Genomic DNA, 17,876 nt, shown 5'->3' with positions numbered 1-17,876 from the left:
CAACATCCCTGATGTTGCAGATCAAATCATTGATAATTGCAAGTCTTAACAGAACAAAAACTTCGTCCAATATTAGTCATGCTGTCTTCTTTTGAATTTTCTTGGTCTGAAAAAGGACCTAGAGGACTAGCGAAGCTAATGTTCAACCTTTGAGCAAAAGAAGATGTGAAGGCAGCCACTCAAAGAAGACACAAAGCACAGGAGCTCCCCTTAGACCCTAACCAGCCCTTTCATCTTAGAAACACTTAGCTTGAATAGGGCAATGAGCCAAAATATAATTTTCCAACAGTCTTCTACACAAGCCCAAGCTGACATGGGTATACACTTATTGCACAGAAGCCCCAGTTTACTACCCCTCCCTTTGAATCCACCATAAATAACAATATAGATGCAACCGAAAAAAGAACAATTGAAGCAGAAAAGAATGGCAGAGTTTAATGCTTGAAATTATTGTTTGCTTTTGCTTATTCCGATTCCTTGCAAAAAAACCATGATCCTTCCTCTATCAATTAAATAGCTTGCCTTCATGCCAGTAAACCAGGGGAACAGGCTCCCGATTAAATAACACATTCCCATCAACCAATTGCAATTAGCTCTCTTTTAACTAATGACTATTCCAACGAAAAGATTAACAAGAAGCAAATCCACTTATGTAGAACTACATGCTAGAGTAGGTCCACTCTTTTCACATGCAATCATCAAGACCTCTTAAACCTAGCATGGTAGCATTACGTGGCGAGCTATAGGTCACTGATTCTCTTCAATACTGGCTTAAGAATCCTGACAAGTAGCACATCTCCAAACAGGAAAGGAGCCAACCATTTTCAAACAGCCTGAGCAAGCTTCCAAGCAAGCCATGTCTTTTCCAAATTATCCCTTAACACACTTTTTGTTTGGTTGAAATCCAGTCTAAGTCACGTGCATGTAGACAATCATAAAATGGTTGTCGACCTACAAATTTCTGAAACCCCAAGTTTTGTGATTTTTTTTCGAAAATTGTTTCCTCAGGCCCACTACCTAACATCTATTCACTACGCAGAATGTGCGGGCTGTACTTCGCCGACTCCACAACCGGAAAGCACACGATCACGAAGGCCTTCGGTCAAAGCACTTCGCACATGGGCAAGAGGTCCTAGCACCGATCCTTGCACATTGTTTAACCTTGCAGTTTGTCACGGCTTCCCACCAGCACGGAGCACCACTACTATCGTACCAATACACAAGGCAGGAGACCTCATGGACACCGGGAACTATCGCACCCTCATGATTGGCCACACACTGACCAAAATCTATGGATCGGTACTAGAGAGAGAGATCAGCAGTCATACAGAGGCACGGGGGCAGCGAGCACTAGGGCAGGCAGGATTTAAGAGGCAGCACTCTACTCTAGACCACATTTTCACTCATTGAGGAGGCAAGATCCAGACATCAGAGAGTCTACACATGCTTCGTAGACTTTCGAAAGGCCTTCGACACTGTTCCACGATCCCGCATGATCAAGAGAATACACAAGATGCAGATCTCAGAGATGCTAATTTGGGGTGTGATGAGCTTATATGAGTCAGTCAGAGGCAGAATCCGTGCCCTAGGCGGTCTATCAGATTGGGTCGAGCGCACCATTGGGGTAAAGCATGGCTGCCCTCTCTCACCGACTCTCTTTGGACTCTACATTGATGAGATCACATCTTTCATAGATCGTCTAGGTGGCGAGGGCTCATTACTAGGGGATCTCCTCATACAGATGCTGATGATATAGTCCTTATATCCTCTTCAGCGGAGGGGCTGCAGAGAGACCTGGAGGCATTAGAGGTGTTTTGCAGAGAGAGAGATCTGACGGTCAACCTTGGGAAAACTAAGGTTATGATCTTCAACACCTCACGAGCAGTGACTCACCAACTTGGTTTCACCTATCTTGGTGAGCCGGTGGAGACAGTGCAATCATACACATATTTGGGAGCAGTATTCATAGGACCCATCTTCACGATGAAACATGCAGCCCAAGCACGGCTCACACGAGGCCGTAGTGTTTCCAGGCGCACTTCCAAGATCCACCGACGAAGGGTTGGCTTTTCGACACAATGGTGCAGCCGACTGTCATCTATGCAGCACCTTTATGGGGGTGCAATCTTCCGAGGACAAATTGGAGGAGCTTTGAGCAGCTACAGGTGACGATGGGATCCAGGATAATCCGATGTAAACCCTCAATTCCACATGAGATAGTACAGGCAGAGTTCACCATGACACCGATGCCATCTTTCAGATAGTGACCTTCATCCACAAAGTCTGGGACTTACCCCATTGGAGACCTGCGAGGTTGGCCCTAGAGTCATCCAGACGACTCGCAAAGAGCGGGGCAGACACATGGTATGCACGCGTATCTACATGGCTTGCCAAGCACGGTATCCAGATGGACAGGCTCCCCCCCTTTCAGTATAGCATGGATGCACCTCCTGAGTCGATCCCGTGAGATGAGATCAACAGTATCATACGGCTAGACCTCCTCCAGCGTCACACATCCCGGACTTGGGGGGGGAGGGGCTAGGAGCTCCCCACCAAGACCCAGTTTTATCGCGACCACTTCTTGAGAGTATCAGAGGAGGGATTCATTATCAAACGCCGGTATCTCAAGGATATAGGAGTCTCTCATGCACTGAGGATTGCCTTTGGTCAGATGCGGGTTTCATCCCATCAGCTGAGGATCGAGGCAGGGAGAGCAGCAGGTATACCTAGAGAGCAACGGATCTGCACACTATGTACGCTGGGGGCAGTTGAGACAGAGGAGCATTTTCTTTGTGTTTGCCCAGCCTACTACGAGATTCGAGGACGTTACCACTGTCTCTACCTAGAGGGGAGTGGTTTCGGTCCTTTGTCACGACTGATCCATTTCCATGACCAGGTCTGTATCGGGCTTTATCTGATGGAGATGCGACGACATAGGGAGACGCTTCTACGGCACATCAGAGAGTAGCAGGGGATGGTCAGACCACTACAGGACATAGAGGGTGACCGGGCACAGCGGCACGTCACAGACTTACTATACATTTGAGTCAGCCCCTGAACACAGTGGAGTGGAGGAAGAGGAGCTAGCTGATATGAGAGCAATTTGGATGAGCAGTCGGCACAGTACCACCGGGAGAGGGGCGCAGAGGCCACATGTGCGACAGAGAGTCCCCAGAGTACACTCTATTGAGGTCCGTCCTATCACAACTTTCCTCAAGGGAGACCGACAGAGACGAGGGGTCACTCTATTGAGGTCCAGGGGAGACTGACAAAGACGAGGGGTTACTCTAGACATAGCCCAGAGAGTCTAGAGAGCGAGGAGACCGCATCCCCCACGGCAGCACGAGACAACTCGACAGACGCAGATACGAGACATCTTCGCAGCCCACCAGAGAGCCATCCTGTACTAGGCTTCGGTTTCGTCCCAGCACCTGGATAGATTGATTGATGTGGCCCACTTTACAGCCGTAGTTGACCTTTTTTGTCTATGATTATAATGATGATTATGATTCTGTTATCATAGACTAGTACTCAGCAAGGGTCCTAGCGTACCCTTTGCTTCAGCCCACTGAGGCTTGTATGAGTTCACTTTTCTGTGCACTTTGTCCCATAGGCCCATGAGGTCTCCCGTGGACCTCTCTCGCTTCAGGTCATCCCCCGATGAAGGGATGTCTATCTGATACATTGGTGAGGCCAACTGCCATGTATGCAGCACCCTTCTGGGGGGGTGACCTAACAACGACCGAGTGGCGACATTTCGAGAGGTTGCAAGTGACTATGGTTCCAGGATGATTCGGAGTAAGCCTTTAGTCCCCCCCCCAAATCATACAGGCAAAGTTTGCCATGACACCGCTCGAGATCGATGCCATCTTCCATACGGTTACTTATCTTCACAGGACTCGCTGAGAGTGGGGCATGGCTTGGTATGCACGCATTTCCAAATGGTTTGACAGCCATGGTATTCAAATGGATCATCTCCCCCCCTTTCAGTGCAGCTTGGATGCCCATGATCCCTTGGTCCCACGGGATGAGATCAAAAGTATTATACGGTTGGACCTACTCCAGCTTTACATGTCACGGACCCCCAAGAGCAGCCTCCATGGTTCCACAAATAATCCACTGATCATTGGGGGGGGGGGGGGGGGCAGGAGTTCCTACCAAGACCTAGTTCTACCGCGACCACTTTTTTAGAATGTCAAAAGGATGGAGTGATCATCAGACCCCCAGTATCTGGAGGGCAAGCGAGTCTCAAATGCCCTCAGAATTGCCATTGGACAAAGGCGGGTCTCCTCCCATCAACTACGGATCGAGGCAGGAAGAGACACAGGTACATCTAGAAGGCAGCATATTTGCAAATTATGCACCTTGGGAGAGAGAGAGACGAAGAAGCATTTCCTATGTACTTGTCTAGCTTATGATGAGATCCGAGGACGATATCAATGCCTCCTTCAAGAGGGACATGGATTGCCCCTTTCACGAGGGACATGGATTCGGGCCTCTCTCCCAGCTAACTCACTTTTAGGACCAGGTTTGTGTTGGCCTATATCTAATGGAGATGCGATGACATGAGAGACCCTATTGCGTCAGAACAAAGTGCAAGTGGGACAGCACCGCAGGAAACATGGGTAGATCGAGCTCAGCGACACTTCACAAATTGCTACGCATTCGAGTCCACCCCTAGGCACGTCGTAGTAGAGGAGGAGGTAGATGACATGAGGGCAGCATGGGTCGATGGGATGGGATGAGACGACTATGAGGAGGGACGCAAGAGCCACACACGATGCAGCGATGGACCAAATTATGTACAATGGAGGTTCGACCCACCATAGCCTTCCTCGGTGGAGGCTGTCTGACTAGAGGTGTCACTCTCGATATGGCCCACCGGATAAAGAGATCACAACGACCACGCCCCCCACCACAACGCGAGATGACAAGGCAAACATAGATACAATATATTTTTCAAGCGCACAAGAGAGTCACCATGGCATTTGGCTATGCGCTCTGACTCTTACCTAGATATTGAGTATTAGTTGTTGGCTTCTAGCTTTTAGCTTTGAGTTTGAGTTTGAGCTTTTGAGCTTAGTTTAGTCTAGTACTCAGCAAAGGGTCTTAGTGAGCCCTTTGCCCATAGTGGCTTGTATGAGCATGAGTTACTCTGATATTGGCCTATAAGACGTGAGCCCTTTGCCTCAGCCCATAGTGGCTTGTATGAGCATGAGTTACTCTGACATTGTACTTTGTCTCATTGGCCAGCGAAACCTCTCGAAGACGGTAATACATCTCTCTCTCTCTCTCTCTCTCTCTCTCTCTCTCTCTCTCAGCTTTTACAGAGAATCTTGCTTGCAGATCTCAAAGAAGGGGTTCATCGGACCGCTCGGCTATACCCAAATTCATCTCCCACATGTGTTGAGGATCTCGAAGGGCCAGCTTCGGGTATCTTCCAAAAGCTATGGTTTGAGATAGGACGAGCAGAGGGCATCCCCACGAGAGATAGATGTGCGGTTTCGTGATATGCCAGAGACCAAGATGTAGGATCACTATGCTTTCAAATGCCCTGTATACTATGAGAACCATGGATGGCACCACTATCTTTTGAATACCGGTTTTGACCCATTCAGAGAGTTCCTAGCATATCCAAAATCAGCAGAGGATGGCTATTTTCCTACTTGAGGCCCAAAGACATAGGGATCAGCTCATACAAGCACATAGGAGAGCACACGAGGGACCAGCCGACCCCAGTCAGAACACAATCATGGATTTTTTCTCTAGTGACCCAAGCCAACAAGAGAGAGCTAGAGGACACAACTCACCAAATCTGACCCCGAGTGGACACTCACATAAGGGCTGCAGACATATCCTCTCTCTTCGACGTGGGGAGACATACCACTGGAGTGACAATAGCACTTGTCAAACAGCAGGCCACACCACAGAGACTACAGCGGAGGAGGAATGGACCCAAACAATTTAAGTGACAACAGCGTTCTATCATTAACGGACCTTAGCCTCTCAATCACTTTGCATTATTTGGCAAGACATCATTCACATTTCATGGCCACTGAGGGCAAGATTCAGGGCCGCTCACGTGCCATTGTGGCCAAAGACAGCATTGAGGGAGGGGAACAATGGTGTATTCTTTACGTACACAACCACAATGCCTTTGTGGCATTCCATCTCCGGATTGGTTGCAACAACCTAATTCTCCCCTACATGATTTTGTAAGAGTTTCTCATAGCATTTCATCCTAGATGTTTCTAGTTTTGTCATCTTTAATAGAAGTATCTCTTTTGAGGAGGGAGGTCAGGAACCTCATGTAAAGTGCACATGCCATCACATGGATAGTGCTCAAAACCTCTTCCATATCCCAAAGCTTACAAGTGCTTAAATTGCATGTTCAGCTTCAATCGTAAAATTGCCTTCACTATTAGAGAGAAAACCCTTAAGATGTTGCACACCTTGTAAGATTAACCAACCAAAACATTACAGCTTCAAATAAGTGGCTCAAAGCTACTTGCACACATGGTAGGTTTATTTTACTGAAATCAGAAATTGCATGCAATGCAATGCAAACTCCAATGTATCTCCATACAAACGGGTGTGCATTTGCTAGTAATACTATGGGTTCTGAAGCTTTCAAATTCATTACCTCTCGTATGAATTCCTACAACATATCAAAGGATCTTACATGTGTTTTAAGCTTGTTTTCAATCTAACCCACTCCTTCCCCGCTCTTATAGGAAAGATACTCCAAACTCTGTTTTCATTACAGCAAAAAAGGTAACATTGTTACTCACCAAATACTTGTGAGACGTTGCTTGCCATCAACCACCTCCAAATGGCCTCTAAAGGAAAAAACAAAGAACAAAGGAGAAAGCATAAGACAACAGCTACTCCACAATGTTACTACTTCACATGGATCAAAGAAATCAACAAGAAGAAGCCATTCAAATTGCCACAAGATACCAATCGCAATCCCACTTTATCTCCACACATGGCAGTATAGCAATAAGAGAATCCTAACAGTCCTAAAGCCATCTTACGGGCTTTTCTCATGGAAGAACATCGTTGGTAAAGGTATATTCAGCAACAGCGATTCAATCAGTTTGCTTGCAGTCCTCTTGTCCCAAACATAGTCCCGCTACAAACAGGCTAATCGAATTAGTTAAGCTGATAAAACAAGTATTTAAATGATTACTTACGTTTTGGAAAAACTAGAGAGAAGTAGGTTACACCAAGGAAATTTGCTTTCAATGATGCAATGGAAAGCTAGCTTTATAACAACCTGGTAAGCTGGCCGCAAGTCCAACTTTCCACGTCTAATTTTGTCTAGAACAGAGCTCACTGTGAAATCTGAACATGGCATTCCAAAGTACCATTATTAGATGAAACAAGCGATCACCACTACAATTAAAGAAATTATCAGTCCAGAGCAGAAGTCTAATAAAGCAAACAAAAAAGGGAAAATTTTTCTGATACATAGATTCCTCTCCCACTAAGTAGACATGTTTGTAGAGCGCAATTCTTGGAACAACATCAAACATCACCTCAATATACAATTAAACATTTCCCAATAAAATTTCCAGTTATTTGGTATCAGTGTTTGACTAACCAATCGTCAATTTTGAAATCAATTAAGCTCAGCTAGGGCAAATTATGGACAAGATGAGTCAATAAAAAAATTTGTCTTGCCACTTGGCATAGCCATGTAATGAGGCGTTGTTAAAACCCTAATTTCACAACAGATGTTAAAATATTATAATGTTTAAAGTAATGGCCAATTATTAAGTAGTTAGGAGGGCCGCGCATACTGTTTCCTTCTAAGTTTTTCCCCTAGCCATAGTTAGGGGTTGAGTTTAGGTTTGTGTGAGTTTTAGCCCTAGTGTAGGTTAACCTAGGGTTTTAGGATTTTCTAATGTTGATAGCCCAATGTACTCTCATTCTCGCATCTTCATTTTCATAAACGCTCCACTTTTTGCTCTCTCCACTTTCTCCACTTCCCACATTTGGTATTGGAGCCTCCGAGTGTCCCTGCCCCTACACTCCCCACTCCATTCCCAGCTTGAGAGAGGAGTTCTGTTGCAGGAAACCTCTCTTCAGCCTGTTGTACAAACTTGTACGCATGTTCTAGTGCACATCTTGTAGGCCATCTTCTCCCGATCGTATTGATACCCTCTGGGCCCTGGTATGTGCCATGTAGCTTTAGTTATTGGCACTTAGGTCACCTAGTACTTTTAGTGTCTTATGACACCTAGTACTAGTGGTACCACTAGGACACTAGGTCCTAGGGTTCTCTTTTATAGTACTTTGTACTTTCATTTTCATTACTACTAGTTGATGTGACGACTTCCACTTCTTGCTCCACTCTTGTGCATCCTTTTGCTTCCGTGAGCCTACAGTGGTATCAGAGCACTTCCTTCCAAGACCTCCTCCCTACTCCTAGCTTCCTGCTTCCAGCTCCAGCTCCCGCACAGCTCTGATGCGACCCCCCGACCTGCTGTCCGTACAGCACGTCAATTGTCCGGAAAAAAATTTTCTCTGTCCATACAATTCCGTACGGCCCTCCATACAGCGCATCAGAACCTGTCCGTACATTGTACGGATTTCCGTATAGTTTTCGATTTCGTACAGTTTTCGATTTCCGTACATTTTTCGTACTTGGGGGTCCGTAAAGTTTCGTACCGGCCTTACTATTTCGTACATTCCGTATCGTCCAAAACAAACATTGCAGCAAATCTGCAATTTTTTGCTGACATTTGGGGCTTAAAATTGCTGACATTTGGGGCTTTTGCATTCGGGCTTCGATTTTGCAGTTTTGGGGCTTTTGCAGGACATTGGCAATTTGGGATTTTTCAGTTCATTTCCCTTCTTTTGGTTGCAATTTCTTGCAAGACATTGGAGCTTTGGGATTTGGATTGCAATTTCCTCTTCAGATTGCAGGACATTGGGTCACATTTGCAGGACATTGGGTCGGATTGCAAGACATTGGGTCACATTTGCAAAATCTCTGCAAAATTTGGGGCTTTTCTGTATTTTCCCTCTTTTTGGCTTTTTTGCCCTCATTACATTTGGGGCTTTTGCCAGATTTGCTGATTTTTGCAATGGTCATTGCCTCACACAGTCACATTCGGGTCAAATTTGCATTTGCCCTTTGATTTGGGCTGGAAATTTGTAGGACATTCACTTGCAGACATTTGCTATCATTTTTGGACAGCCAGCTCTTTGCAGTGATAGCCTTGAGGCTTTTGTGTTTTCAGGTCTTTTCTTTTCAGGGTATCCCATTTGCAATGGCTGGCAACAATCATGATTTATTTGGCATTCTTCATGAAGATGATAAGTTGGATGGCACCAACTACCCGATGTGATCTTATCTCGTGAAACATATTCTTGTTGCAAGGCAATTTTGGAACATTGTTTCTGGAGTTGATCTGAGGCCAGCCAATGCTACAGTGCCTACTCCTACTGCTGGTCCCTCTGCAGAGGGTACTCCTCCTGATGCTTTATCCTCTAGCACCCTTGTTTTGCTGCTCCTCCAACTCAGGAACAAACAAGATGGGATGCAAGAGATACAATTGCACATTCCTGTATTGCTTTATCATGCAAGAGAATCATTATTCCACACATCCGGTGATGCAGGACAGCAAAGGATGCTTGGGACAAATTGGCTTCTCTTTATCAGATTCGCAATGAGGCACGTGTTGCATATTTAAGAAGGCAATTGCAGGAAGTCAGCATGAATGAAGGTGACTCTATCGATGCATACTTGACAAAGGTCAAGGACCTCATGGAACAACTTGCCAATATTGGCCAATATTGATAAGGTGGTGCCAAATTCTCAGCTTGTCAGTGCCACATTGAATGGGCTGCCAGATACATATCAAGGGTTTGCTACAACCCTTCGACTAGTGGCCATGGGTAATCCAGACCACTACTCCTTTGATCAGTTAGTCACTTTGCTTTTGCAGGAAGAGCAAAGTCGTGCTAATAGGCAAGCTACTATTCCTGATCATGCATTTGCTTCACAGCAGACAGGAAAAGGCAAGGCTTCCAAGCCTATGGGCAAGCCTAAATATGTGCCTAACAATAGCAATTCCTCCAATGCATCTCAAAATACAGCAGATAAGTCAAAGAAGAAAAGATGCAACTATTGTTGCAAGCCAGGGCATGAAATTTCAGAATGCAGGAAGCGCATTGCTTCGGAGAAAAAGAAAGCAGGATTGACAGTAAATGCCTCACATGCAATTGAATCCCACAAGCCAGCAGATGCCTCACATGCACATGCTCTCCAGGATGATTGGACATGGGCAGTCCATTGCTCCTTTGATCCCTCCAAAGTTGATACATTCTTTATTGCTAATGATGCTCAGTCTTGGTATTTTGATAGTGGTGCTTCCAAGCACATCACATCTTGCAGACAGTTGTTTCATTCCTTAGCTAATGCACCTGGAGGGGGGACTGTCACATATGCTAATAATGCTTCCTATGCTGTAAAAGGAATTGGAGATGTGCAGCTCACATCCATTTCAAGCCATCCTGTCACTTTGACAAATGTCCTTTTTGTGCCTGGAATTGAAGCTAACTTGATTTCAATTTCAGCAATTGCCACTTCAGGTTTCAGAGTGATTTTTGATGGATACAGATGCCTAGTATATGATCTTCGTGATGACAATGCCATAGTTCTCACTAGCACTTTGCAAAAGGGGCTTTATCACCTTGATCATCACTCAGCTGCACTCTCTATTGAAGCATTTGCTATTTCAGATTCACGGCTTGCTGAAACTCATCTTTGGCATGAGAGAATGGGTCATCTCAATTATAGAGCTCTTGCCAAGTTACATTCACAGGGCATGGCAAATGATGTACCTCAAACTCACACAGTTCCAAACATGTGTGTGAGGGTTGTCTTTTGGGTAAGATGCATCGGTTTCCTTTTCAAAAGAATTGTCCAAAATTCTCACAAAGGAAATTCCAGCTAGTGCACAGTGATGTCTGTGGCCCAATGAGGACAAATTCCACTGGAGGGTACAAATATTTCATGACTCTAATTGATGACTTTACAAGATATTGCTGGGTATATGTTTTAAAAGCCAAATCTGAAGTGTTCTCATGCTTTCAGAGGTGGCTGAATATGGTTGAGAATGAATCAGGATGCAAGCTTGTCACCCTCAACACGGATAGGGGGGAGAGTATATGTCAAAGGATTTTGATGCATTTTTGGCTTCACGGGGCATTGTTCACTCATGCACTACTCCTTACACTCCTCAGCATAATCCTGTTCCTGAAAGAAAGAACAGGTCCACTATGGAGATGGCCAAATGCATGCTTAAGGCCAAGTCCTTGCCCAATAAATTTTGGCTTGATGTAGTGATGTAAGCCAACTATGTACTGAATAGATCACCTACAAGGGCATTGAGGACTATTACACCTTATGAAGCATGGAAAGGCAGAAAGCCTTCACTTTCACACATAAGAGTTTTTGGATCTCTTGCATATGTTCATGTACCATCTTAGCTGAGACATAAGCTTGATGACAAGGCAATCAAATGCATATTTATTGGTTACAGCCAGGAGAGCAGAGGGTATCGGTTATACCAACCAAATACTGGGAAGATTATTGCCAGTAGAGATGTAATCTTTGCTGAACATTCGGCTTCTCCTCTTGTGGACTGCAAAGCTAAGCCAGAAGTCGACATGTTTGATGCCTTTGACTCTTGGTTACCTCTACTTCCCTCAGAGGGGGACTTTGACCAGCAACATGAGCCTCATGCAGGCCCTCCAACAAGCAATGATGAGCCAGCATCCCATGCTGATTTGCAGGTTCCTCTTCCAGCACAAAGTGTTCCCACTATTCATGATGGAGTGATTGAAGAAAGAGCTGTCAATAGAGAGCAAAGGCAAGTTCCCAGATGGCTTCTTGACACATTGAGGGACAGCAAACAAGATCAACCTCTTGCTGCCCGGACAAGATCAGGGAATAGACAGATGCATGCTCACTTTCTTGAGTTAGCACTCCTTAATACAGTTTGCAATGAAGAGCCTTTGTGCCATAAAGATGCTTTTGACAGCAAAGAGTGGATGGATGCAATGAGAGCTAAGCTACAATCTATTGCCAAAAATGACACATGGGAATTAGTAGATCTCCCTCCCGGCAAGCATGCCATTGGTACCCGGTGGGTCTACAAATTAAAAAAGAAATCTGATGGCAGCATAGATCGACACAAAGCCCGTCTTGTTGCAAAAGGGTATGCCCAACAACAAGTCATTGACTTTAAGGAGACCTTTGCTCCCACTTCCACGATTACTACTATTAGATGTGTCATTGCCATTGCAGCCCATCACCATTGGCAAGTGCACCAGCTTGACATCAAGACTGCCTTTCTTCATGGGGATCTGCAGGAAGAAGTTTATGTGACACAACCTCCTGGCTTTGAGGTTGTTGGCTCTGAAAACAAGGTATGCCGGCTGAGAAAAGCCTTTTATGGTTTGAAGCAGGCACCCAGGGCATGGTATGCTAAAATTCATGCACACTTACTGTCCCGATGACATGCTGATCACGGGCCCTGATACTCAACATATTGCAGCTTTCAAGGCTGATTTGCAGCAAGCTTTTGAAATGTTAGATATGGGACAGCTGCACTATTATTTGGGCATTCAGTTTGGTCATGTTGAGGGGGGTATCATGATGCCACAGTCCAAGTATATTGGACAGCTCCTTGATTGTTTTCAGTTTGAGGATGGCAAGCCAATCTCTACTCCAGTGGACCCTGGCTTCAAATTTCAGCTCATGATGGGAGCCCACCATGTGATATCACTCTTTACCAGCAGACTGTTGGATGTCTCATTTACTTATGCCACACCAGACCTGACTTACAGTATGCAGTATCCCAGCTCAGCAGGTTCATGCACATGCCCGGTTCACAACATTGGCAGGCAGTGAAGAGAGTCTTCAGATATCTCAGAGGCACTCAGGATTTAGCCCTCTTCTATGGTGATCACGGTTCAATTACCATGCATGCTTACATGGATAGTGACTGGGCAGGTTGTTCCGACACCAGAGTGTCACATACCGGCAATTGTTTTTTGCTTGGCAGTTCATGTATCTCTTGGCTCAGCAAGAAGCAACCAACAGTTGCCACATCCAATTGTGAGGCTGAGTACAGGGCAGCCTTCACCGCTACAGTAGAGTGTGTCTGGCTTCGATAGTTACTTACAGATCTTGGTATTCGCCAGACATCCTCCACTATGGTCCACACTGACAGCCAGAGTGCTTTGGCCATTGCACGTAATCCAGTGTTTCATGCGCGTACCAAGCACATTGAAGTTCACTATCATTATGTTCGAGAGCGGTTGTCAGCATGAGACATAGAGTTGTCCTACCTTCCCACAGAGGACAACATAGCAGATATGTTTACAAAGCACTTCCTCGTCCCAAGTTCAAAGTCTTTCGACAAGCTTTACACTTGGTTCCCTTTGTTACATGATCTGGCATACCTTGTACATTCATAGGTGGCTATATCCTTTTGGATGAACATGTGCCACCATGACCAGAAAATACCAGGTATTCTGGGACATTTCTAGAATACTTCAGCCCACACCATGGAGGGGGGTTTGTAGGCCATCTTCTCCCGGTCGTATTGATGCCCTCTGGGCCCTGGTATGTGCCATGTAGCTTTAATTATTGGCACTTAGGTCACCTAGTACTTTTAGTGTCTTATGACACCTAGTACTAGTGGTACCACTAGGACACTAGGTCCTAGGGTTCTCTTTTATAGTACTTTGTATTTTCATTTTCATTACTACTAGTTGATGTGACGGCTTCCAATTCTTGCTCCACTCTTGTGCATCCTTTTGCTTCCGTGAGCCTACACATCTGGACCACTTTTGCAGCCCTGCAACCACTTCTACTGCTGTTTTTAAGGTCCTGTGGCCATCTAATTCTGTTCAGGCACTGAAATCACTGCAAAAGCTGCTCTCCAGCCTCTTTTATAACTTCAACCTATTTGTGGAGGTGCTTACACAGTTTTCAAGCTATTTTTGACCCGTTTTTAGGGTTTCAGGGCTGCTGCAGCTATTGACAGTGTGTTCTACATCTTCTGGAAAACTTGCACAAATGAGGGACAGCAGCTGGAAGCATTTTCTGCATTTTTTTGGAGTGCATGAAGCTGTACGAAGCTGTTCATACAGTCGCACCTGTCAGACGCTGCTGTTGGAGGGCATCGAGATATGTGCAAACATTTGGAGCTGCACAGTGCAGCTGTGACCTGTTGCAAGTTCATCTTGAAGCAAGTTGTACTCTTGTTGAGGCCCTGCTAGCTCTGGGACAGCTCTTACAATCTGCTGCAGGCATTTGTATGCCTTTGGAACTGCTTCTGTTCAAGAAACATAATGCGAACAGTATATTTTTGGGTTCTGAAGCTGCCTTAACAGATGTCATAACTCTTTTTTAGTTCAGGCTTTCAAGCTTCATTTGGAGCAGACTTTTTTGATATTTTTCCTGTCCAGTTCAAAGAAGCACAATAGTGTTCTTGGATTGCTGTCCATTTTTCAGTTCCTAGCCGCTATACTCAGGCTGCATTTGCCAAGCTAAGCATTGGCTTGTGGACAGTCTTCTTTTGTTGGTGCAATATGATTCACAGCACGTGAATTTTTTAGACTGTTTGTGAATCCATCTTTGAAGATGTCTCAAAATCAAAATCAAAATCCAGGAGATGTTTTTAGAATTTTGGCCCACGAGGATAAATTGGATGGCACCAATTAATCCCAATGGATTTTTATGGTAAAGGATCTGTTGGTTGCAAAGAGTCTATGGGGTATTGATACATGTGAAGATGCCCGTCCAAGAGATGCAGTCATTGCTCCTCATACACCTCAGTAAGGAGGTAATCCCCGTGATAGGCAGCAAGCCCAGCTACACCTGCTTCCCCTACTCACAATTAGAGGAGATGGGATGTCAGAGATTTCCAGCTTTGTCACTCATTGTCTGTTAAGAGGTTTATCATACCTCATATCATTTCCTCCACCACTCCTAGCAAACTTGGGATACCTTGGAGAATATATATCAGGCAAGGAATGAGGTCAAGGTCTCTTATTTGAAAAGACGATTTGACAATGTCAGGATGCCGAAGAATGATTCCATGTCATATTATTTGACTAAGATCCAAAATCTTAGAGAATAGTTACTTAACATTGACAAAGTTATATCAAATAGTCAACTACCTCCGAATTCTTTGCCGGAGTCTTATTTGTCTTTTCATACTTCTCTGGATTTGTCTGTCATTCAGATTCAAATGCGTCACACGCAAATCAAGGTAGTGCTTCATCAAACTTTGTTATTGAAGATTGGCCTTTTTGTGTTATGCAATTATGATGTCAGGTCTGATGCCGACCAGGAGGTTGCCTCACTCAATGTGAGTGATGTCAACCATGAGGTTGCCTCACTCAGTGTGAGTAATGCTTCAGATGCAGTTTTGTACTTTGCTAATGGACTTCTAGGCACATTGCTTCGAGGAAGAATTCATTGCAGGTTTGCAGCCTGCCCCAGTTTGGCAAAAGAGTGTCTTGTGCCAACAATTCTTCATACCCTGTAAAGGAGTTGGGAGGATTTTAATGTCATCAGCTGGTGGCACTTGTATGTGCCAAGGATTAAGAAGAATTTGTTGTCCCTGTCCCCTTTTGGGAAAAGAGGCTTTAGTACCATTTTTTAGGATGATCAGTGCATTGTCAAGGAAAAGGACTATCAAATAGTCACTATAGGCACTTTGAATCAGAGTTTATACCAGCTGGACAAACATGACAGCAGTATGTCTACTGCAGGTGTGGCAACAGTTATTTCAGAAATGAAAAATGCAGAATGATGGTATGCAAGATATGGCCATGTGGTAGTTTGCACTTATTGCAGAGACATAGATGGTACAGAACGTGCTTTCTTGGGAGACGACTCCTAGACATGTCTATGAAGGGTGCACATTGGGAAAGATGCATAGAAATGCCTTTCCTAGAGATGGTCCGTCAGAACTGGAAGGAAATTGCAGCTCATACAGTGACGTCTGTAGTCCTATGAAGACGCCATCTTTGGAACAGCATCTGTATTTAGACATGTCTGTAGTCCTTTGAATACACAGTGATGTCTGTATTCCTATGATTCATCCAGATTCTCATGGGTATATCACTTAACAGAAAAATCTTATGTCTTTGAGTGCTTCAAGCAATTTAAGGCTATGGCTGGGAATGAGTCTAGGTGCAAAGTACAGACTTTGAGAACAGATAGACAAGAGGAATATATGTCAAAAACTTGTGGATGGAACGAGGATTTATGCATCGATGTGCAGCCCATACACATTTAAAAAATGGTGTTGCTCAGAGGAAAGATAGATCTCTCATGGAAATGGCTAGATGGATGATCAATGGAAAAGGTTGCCACAAAGGTTTTTAATGTAGGCCATGAGTGCAGCAATTTTCAAGACTGCAAGCCTATTTCAACTCACATGGAGCTAGGGTCAAGGCTGTCCATGCATGACACAAGTGAACCTTTAGATGATGTTATATACAGTCCAGCTGTTGGATAAGTTATTTATCTCTGCAATACCTGTCTAGATATTCAGTTGAGTGTATCCTAGATTGAGCAAGTATATGCACAATCCAAAGACACCCATTGGTATGTTGTAAAGTGTGTATTCAAATACTTGCAGGCTACTCAGTCTCTTGGTCTATTCTATACCGAAGGGGGGGGAAGGGAGAGAGGGACTCAGACTTGCATGGTTTCAATGATTCAGATTGGGCTGGGCATTATGATACCAGACATTCCACCAGCAGTTCTTGCATTTTTTGGTTGAGCAAGAAACAATCCACTGTGGCAATATCATCTGTAAAGCTGAGTATAAGCCAGCCTTCACAACTGCAGTTGAATGTGTATGGCTCAAGAGATTGTTGGCAAATCTTCATGGTCGTTTGCAGCCATCTACTCCCATACTCATTGACAATCAACATACTATTGCGGTGACACGGAATCCTGCGTGCACAAAACACATTGACAATACATTATCATTATGTCAAAGAGAGATCGCATGCAAGAGAGATCAGTTTGATCTATTGTTCTACACATGAGAATGTTGCAGATCTTTTCACCGAGGCTTAATCCAGAGAAAAGATTGAAGCTTTCCACAAAGCTTTGGGTTTACTTCCATTTGGTGATTGAGATCCTTGTACGCCAAGACAGTGTCACTGCAGAGTGAGTTGGAAATATTGTAATATTTAAGGTGTTGCCAACGTAATTAAATTGTTAGGAGGATTAGAGGAACTTCTTCCTTCTAAGGTTTTCCCCTAACCCAGTTAGGTTGAGTTTAAGTTTGGGTGAGCTTTAACCCTCGTGTGGGTTAACCTAGAGTTTTAGGGTTTTGTCATGTTGACAGCCCCATGTACTCTCATCCTTACAACCTCATTTTCAACAAAGCTCCACGTCTTTATTCTCTTCTGGAGATTACTCCTTTGGATTACTCTTCTGGACGCAGCAGGCTGCCATGGCTAGCATTGTCCTCCTCTATGACACTCTCAGTAGGAGGTGACCAAAGATGTTGGTATGCACGCACAGAGAGATGGTTTGAGCGACTGGGGCTCCACATGGATACACTCCCTCCCTTCCAGTACAGTATGGATGCTCCGTTTTCTCCCCTCCGATCACACGAGGTCAACTAGGTAATCTGTGAGGATCTCTTACAGCTACACACATTCCAGACCTGGTTGGGACCAAGCAAACTCCCAGTGAAGCTTAGCTTCTATAGAGATCCCTGCTTACATATCACAGAGGAGGCTTTCATTGACCCACCAGGATACACGCAGATCCACTTACCCCCCTCACTCAGGGTCTCTATTGGGCAGTTCTGTGT

At 44.8% G+C, this 17,876-nt stretch overlaps 1 protein-coding gene across 2 annotated transcripts in view; it reads right to left on the bottom strand.

Moving 5' to 3' along the window:
- LOC147885385 (uncharacterized) overlaps positions 1–17,876 on the bottom strand; it is a 183,182-nt gene that overhangs the window by 144,751 nt on the left and 20,555 nt on the right. For both annotated transcript variants that reach the window (XM_087396618.1, XM_087396619.1), the window contains exons 2-4: positions 7,280–7,347; positions 7,038–7,135; positions 6,792–6,839 (exon numbers count right to left, since the gene is read on the bottom strand). In XM_087396618.1, the coding sequence (XP_087252744.1) occupies positions 6,792–6,839; positions 7,038–7,135; positions 7,280–7,347 (214 nt within the window). The remainder of the gene's footprint in view (positions 1–6,791; positions 6,840–7,037; positions 7,136–7,279; positions 7,348–17,876) is intronic.

The sequence above is a fragment of the Dipteris shenzhenensis genome, chromosome 25, assembly GCF_047967505.1.
Source record: "Dipteris shenzhenensis isolate YYH24624 ecotype China chromosome 25, Dip_SZ_1.0, whole genome shotgun sequence".
Lineage (NCBI taxonomy): Eukaryota > Viridiplantae > Streptophyta > Polypodiopsida > Gleicheniales > Dipteridaceae > Dipteris > Dipteris shenzhenensis.
Note: the sequence above shows the minus strand (reverse complement) of the source record. Positions and strands in the feature narration are given on the sequence as shown.